Source organism: Lutra lutra, chromosome 3 (genome assembly GCF_902655055.1).
Source record: "Lutra lutra chromosome 3, mLutLut1.2, whole genome shotgun sequence".
In the NCBI taxonomy this organism is placed as follows: Eukaryota; Metazoa; Chordata; class Mammalia; order Carnivora; family Mustelidae; genus Lutra; species Lutra lutra.
Window position 1 is genome coordinate 57,239,692 of NC_062280.1, and position 5,846 is coordinate 57,245,537.

The window sequence follows — 5,846 nt, forward strand, 5'->3', positions numbered from 1 at the left end:
AGAGAAATTTGAAAGTAAAATGTGGTATATGCCTGTGATGGAATGCCTTGTAGCAGTGAAAAGTAATGAACTGGATTTACACAGTATTTTTTCAACTCAAAAGAAATGGAAAAACAAACTTGTAGCATAATGCAACTGACAAATTTTTAAAAAAATTTCTTCTCAATATTTGTAAAGATACATATGTTGCTAAATAAATACAAGAAGGGTTAACTGGAAAGATATATTAAAAATATTTGTATGTGGGGAAAGGAAATTGAAGAGTTGCTGTGAAGAAGTAAAAAAATAAGGGTTTTACAAGAATAACGTGAAGAATGTGACATGAATTGAGGAGAGGGGTTACTTCAGTTTTATATAGCTGAGGTTTAAAAAAAGTTTTTTTTTTGAAGATTTTATTCATTTATTTGACAGAGAGAGAGATCACAAGTAGGTAGAGAGGCAGGCAGAGAGAGAGGAAGAAGCAGGCTCCCTGCTGAGCAGAGAGCCAATGCGGGCCCCCATCCCAGGTCCCTGGGACCAGGACCTGAGCGGAAGGCAGAGGCTTTAACCCACTGAGCAACCCAGGTGCCCCTTTTTTTTCTTTTTAAGATAGAGTAGTAGTATAGCCCATGCAGGTTTAAGAGATCTCACTGAAGCAAATTTTCTAGTAGATAAGGTTCTACTAGTTTCCTGGTGCTGTATTTTTTTTTTTTTTTGAGTCATATTCCTGTAGAAGGAAAACCTTGATTCTGTAAAAATACTTCCTTTGTCTCCGTATTGGAATGAAATTCTTTTAACAGAACACAAACTTCTTTCATTACTCAAATGGAAATATTTAAGATACAAATAACCTTGAGAGAGGTAGCCCACAAAAATTTACGGAAGGAGTAAATGATTGATACCAGATTTTCTTGAGGGTGTTTACTGGGAGGCTAAATGAACAGGACTTGAAATTTCCTTAAAGGGAAATGAGGATAGAAGTGATGGAAAAGAGGAGAACAGAGGGGGTACATAAGGTACCGAGGACAGATTAGAGCCTTCATAATTTTGATTTAAATTAGTACTTTTAACAAATTTCATTTTTGGGTTGAAACAAGAAAAAGGGATCATCTTACATAAAAGCATTTATGTAAGTTAGTTCTTATGAGTTCAAGGTATACCCATAGATAAGTTTTTACTTGTTTAATTTTCACTATGGTTATCAGTTAAATAAATATTAAATTACTCTATATACTATTTCAAACTGATGATTATTTTCTGTGTTTAATAGTAGTGCACTGTTTGGTTATTCTGGTTGGTTACTACTTCAGCGATATTCTAAATGTAATTGTGAGGGCAAGCTAGTGGTTTATAATTTATAGAGCAACTGAAACTAAAATGGAGAAGGTTCAGGTTAAAGCCTAGTTTATCTTAATTAAAGTATGTTGTGTTTTACTTCGGATTGTGTGATAACAGAGGGTCAGGAAAACTTTTTAAATTTGAAGAGAACAATGATACCGGTTTGTTGAAGAAACACCCAACCCAGGGCACTGTGACTGCAAGAGTCATTCACCTAACAAATGATCCACAAATGTATAGTAACAACTGTTACTTAGACCAATTGCCTTTTTCTGATCATGCCCACTTCTGGAGCAGCTATCCCTGCTGAGTAGCAATGAAGACATGGGGCCAAGGAGCCCATATTGACCAGGCTTTCCTTTTTCCAGAGATATCTTATTTATTGTTAAAAGAAAATTATCACTCTTGAAAAACTGTGCTTTGTGTGTTTAAGTATTTTATTTATCATTTATGAACTCCTCAGACACCAGACATATTATTATCAAGCTGCTTATATACCATCTAATATAAATTAATGTAAGCATGTATCATCCCTAAGGCACAACACCCCCATGAAGAAGACTCCCCATGGAGCATCTGGCATACCCATAAACACAAGAACCAGACACTTTATTCACAGCACCACCTTGTTCTTTTCTCCACATGGTCTTTTTGATTAAGCACGAGCCCCTTGAGGCATAAGTGCAGTATTTGGTTAACAGAAACTGACATATTTACATAATAACAGCTGATTTTCCTATCAGTCTCCACAAACAGTCTAGAAATTTTGGAAAATACTTGGTGGCTTCGAAGCATTTTAAAGTTAGGAATATTTTCTTCAAAACTTTTCTATTCTCCCTTCACTGTTAAAAGCCATTTTTAAAGGCTTCTCGGGACTACTTCTCCACAAGGCTGTAAGCGCCACGAAGGGCCTGTGCCTGTCTTGTTCACCAGTGATTCATTCCTCAGAGCCCAGCAAGGCATCAAATCATATTTCATGAAGGCTTGAACGTGTAGCTCACGACTTACCAGACAAATTTATATGATCAATTTTTCTTATTGACTACTGACAATTGGTTACATGTCTACCAATTGAGACATTTCTCATATCAGAACAAGACTTTTAAAATGTATTCTAATATTTCCATATTGAAAATGTGAAAACAACAACAAAATGTGGTCCAGAGAGGCTCAGGCGCTAATGAAAGGCACAAAACTTGACTTAAAACCGCCCTCCTCCGCCCAGCCCAATGTTCGTTGAACTACACAGTCTGCTGCTCCTCCTTTAGGATTTTGTAAAAATCAAATTTAAATTAACTATCTTTTTGAAAAGAATATATATTCAGGTTCATTAAGAAAAACTAAAAAACTAGTTTGTAAAAGTCTTTTATTGTATCCGTGCCACACATAGTAGTGAAAAATAACACTCCTAAAAAAAAGAATGCTACCTTTTCCACAACATTTGATTTTAAATAAAACTTCAAGTACTCTTACATAGGTACAAAAAAAATTCTGATCTATTTGCCTCCAACAGGCCACCACAACACACAGTAGATAAAACACAGTGGTTACAAATGTTTTTTAAATTTATTTCTGAGGCAAGGCAAATGGGAAGGAAATGTTTCTATGAAAAAATACTGTGTGTATAGGAAATTGTCACAATTTTATTCCACATGGATACAAATGATTATACTTTAATTTAGGCCCTGGTGGCTTAAAATTATATAACAAAATAGAAAAATGGAAAACTAATATCCCCTACACCCTGTTTCAAAGGCAGGCACTACCAAGATCAAGGAGACGCCACAGTGTTGGTAGAGGATAATTACTGTACAAGCTGTATAGCTATAATTACCTTCAGACTAAAATAAAATGCTACAGTCCTTCTAAGGCATAAACAATAATGTCTCCAAACAATATATACACATAATACATATTTAAAACAAGACTTAATATAAACAATAATGAACAGTATATACATGTCAATTTTTCTTCACTGTCTTGAAATACAATTTAACTACACAAGTGATGCAGCAACATATATATATATATATATATTTATATATATATAAATGTACTTGTAACTCTACAGTAAAGTTTATTTTTGGTGCTTTTATAGCACATCAGTGTAAACAGTTTAACTTGGCTTTGTTTTATATTTTAAAACATTCCTTGTTGTATTTTCAAGATTTAAAGCAATTTTCTAGTTCTTCCTTTTCACAGAAAACGAAGATTCTGGATGTGGTTTAATCATAAATAATTCATAAAATTAAATACATTCACTAAAAAATAAACTACAAAGTAAAAAAAATGAAAAATAGATATTTATTGAGAGGGAAAGGAGAACCATTTCCCACATTAGAGCTCTGGTGTTGAATATTCAGTGCGATTTGATATATTTTAATTGCTATTGCACTATAACACCCTTTCCTTTGAAAATTCTTTGGGTGTGCTTCCCTGTTCTACCTAAATTAGCTGATAAATCACACAAACCAATAACCAAGGGCCTTGGTTGTTGTAGGAGTGAAGCCTTTAAAAATGGTATCATTCTTCTGATACTTTTTTTTTTTTGTGATACTTATTTTAAGGAAAAAAAAGTCATTATGTATGTGCCTTGCACATTTATGTAAATACAGTTCACATTGCTGGTCTCATTTGTCCTTGTTTAAAAGGAAAAAAAAAGATTATTATAACTTCAGCTCACTTTGAAAATATCTGTCCACTTTTTTTCAAAATACTTCCTCATACTGTGGCCAGCTCTGCCTATATCAGAATCATCTTCATTAAATGTTTCACAGTTGTCAAAAACAAGCCTGACATCTACAGCAAAGGTTTCAAGGTTTGGATATCTGAAAGAAAACACATGATTTAGAGGTTGTTTTTATAGGGTGGCTTTGTTTTAAAAACAAACGAAGAGGTAATAAAAGGTAAAATGAAAAAATAAAACTGAAAGAAAAAAGATTAAGATAACTACATTTAAACTGATATAAAACATTATACTCTCTTACAGACTAACAGTAAAAAAATTGCATGTGTTCTGAACCATGCAGTATTTTAAAAGATTAAATGGAAAAAACACATCTCTCTGATGATCAAGATAAATTTCAACTAACTAGCATTTTCCCCAAACCCAGTTTCCTGTTGTGTACCTAGTGTGCTGCCCCAGGACTCATTCCACCTGGCTGGTTTATTAGTTCCTCTGACCAGTTATGGTACCCTATCATCCACATTCAAAACTATTTAGTTACAGTGGAAATAATGGAAATGCTTTTTGTCCACCAAAAATGTTACACGTGTCCTGTAGCTTCTACATACATCCCAGGATATACTGCTATATTAATTCCTACCCATTTCCCATTTCTGTTCTTCTCTCTTCACATGTGCTCTTTCGCTCAAGCATTGGAGTATGATAATCCAAAACCGGCCCAAAAGAAAAAAAACAAAAACCCTCTATCCCTTTATCAGAGACAACATTATGAAAACCTGCCTTTCCATAAAAAGCACTGTGGCTTCAGTGCTTTTTTGGTGGGATAAGCCCAATCTTTGTCTGAAAAAACAGAGCAAAGAGAACAGAACTGTGAATGAATCTGCCTAAAGTCATTGGTAAAAGAGGAGTGGTTTCTTTCAAGCCAACCTAAGTGAAAACAATACATTTTGAAAAAGAGCTTTTAGAAATTTAAATTATTTAATTAATTCTAATGTATGGTTAGCTAACTACTAAAATAATTTATGTATTAGAAATACCCTTGAAGTACACTACACACTGAAACTCTGAGCCTTGGTAAAAGTGGAATTACTTCCTTGATGGGATACCTTGTATAGTCTTCCACTCCTTCTCACTTCCTTCTCCTATGTGCAATAATAAAATAACATTTCTCTATCTGTAATGAGCTCACAGAATTAATTCAGACCTTAGGTAACCTCACCCATTTTCCTGTTCTTCTGGGAATTATTATTTTTTAATGAGGGGAAATTCACATAACATAGAGTTACCCATTTTATGGTGGACAATTCAGTGCCGTTTAGTGCATTCACAACATTTACTATTACCACCTCTATCTACTTGCAAAACATTGCCATTGCCCCAAAAGGAAACCCTATATCCATTAAGGAATTGCTTCTCATTCTTCCCTCTCCCATCCCTGGCAACCACTAATCGGTCTTTCTCTATGGATTTGCCTGTTCTGGAAGTTTGATATAAATGGAATCATACAGCGGGTGTGGGAATAAATTTTATAAAATATTTAAAAGTTACTTTGATAAATATTTATCTCTTTAGACTGGCCCTTACTATAAGAAAAAGTTAATGATTAATGCCAGAATCCAGGACAGAATTCTAGGTGAGATTCTAGGTGAAACAAACACTATTCTCACAGCTGATGGAACCCAGAAAGATTCATTAAAGCAACTATTTCCTCCCCTCTATTTGATAAATTCTAGTTTAAACATTTGAAATACTGTTTGTGAGTTCTGGTTCTAGCTTATTAGTTTGGGTTAAATCAAAGAACTTGAAGTTAGAGGAGCTTGAATCTACTAAATTTTGCTTCCCA

General features: G+C 34.0%; 1 protein-coding gene across 17 annotated transcripts in view; it reads right to left on the reverse strand.

The window, feature by feature from the left end:
* Positions 1-544: 544 nt before the first annotated feature.
* Positions 545-5,846, reverse strand: part of BAZ2B (bromodomain adjacent to zinc finger domain 2B) — a 316,333-nt gene continuing 311,031 nt past the window's right edge. For 16 of the 17 annotated variants that reach the window (XM_047721833.1, XM_047721835.1, XM_047721843.1 and 13 more), the window contains one exon: positions 545-4,145. In XM_047721833.1, the coding sequence (XP_047577789.1) occupies positions 3,992-4,145 (154 nt within the window). In that variant the 3' untranslated portion in view covers positions 545-3,991. The remainder of the gene's footprint in view (positions 4,146-5,846) is intronic. The other variant, XM_047721834.1, reaches the window with a different exon arrangement.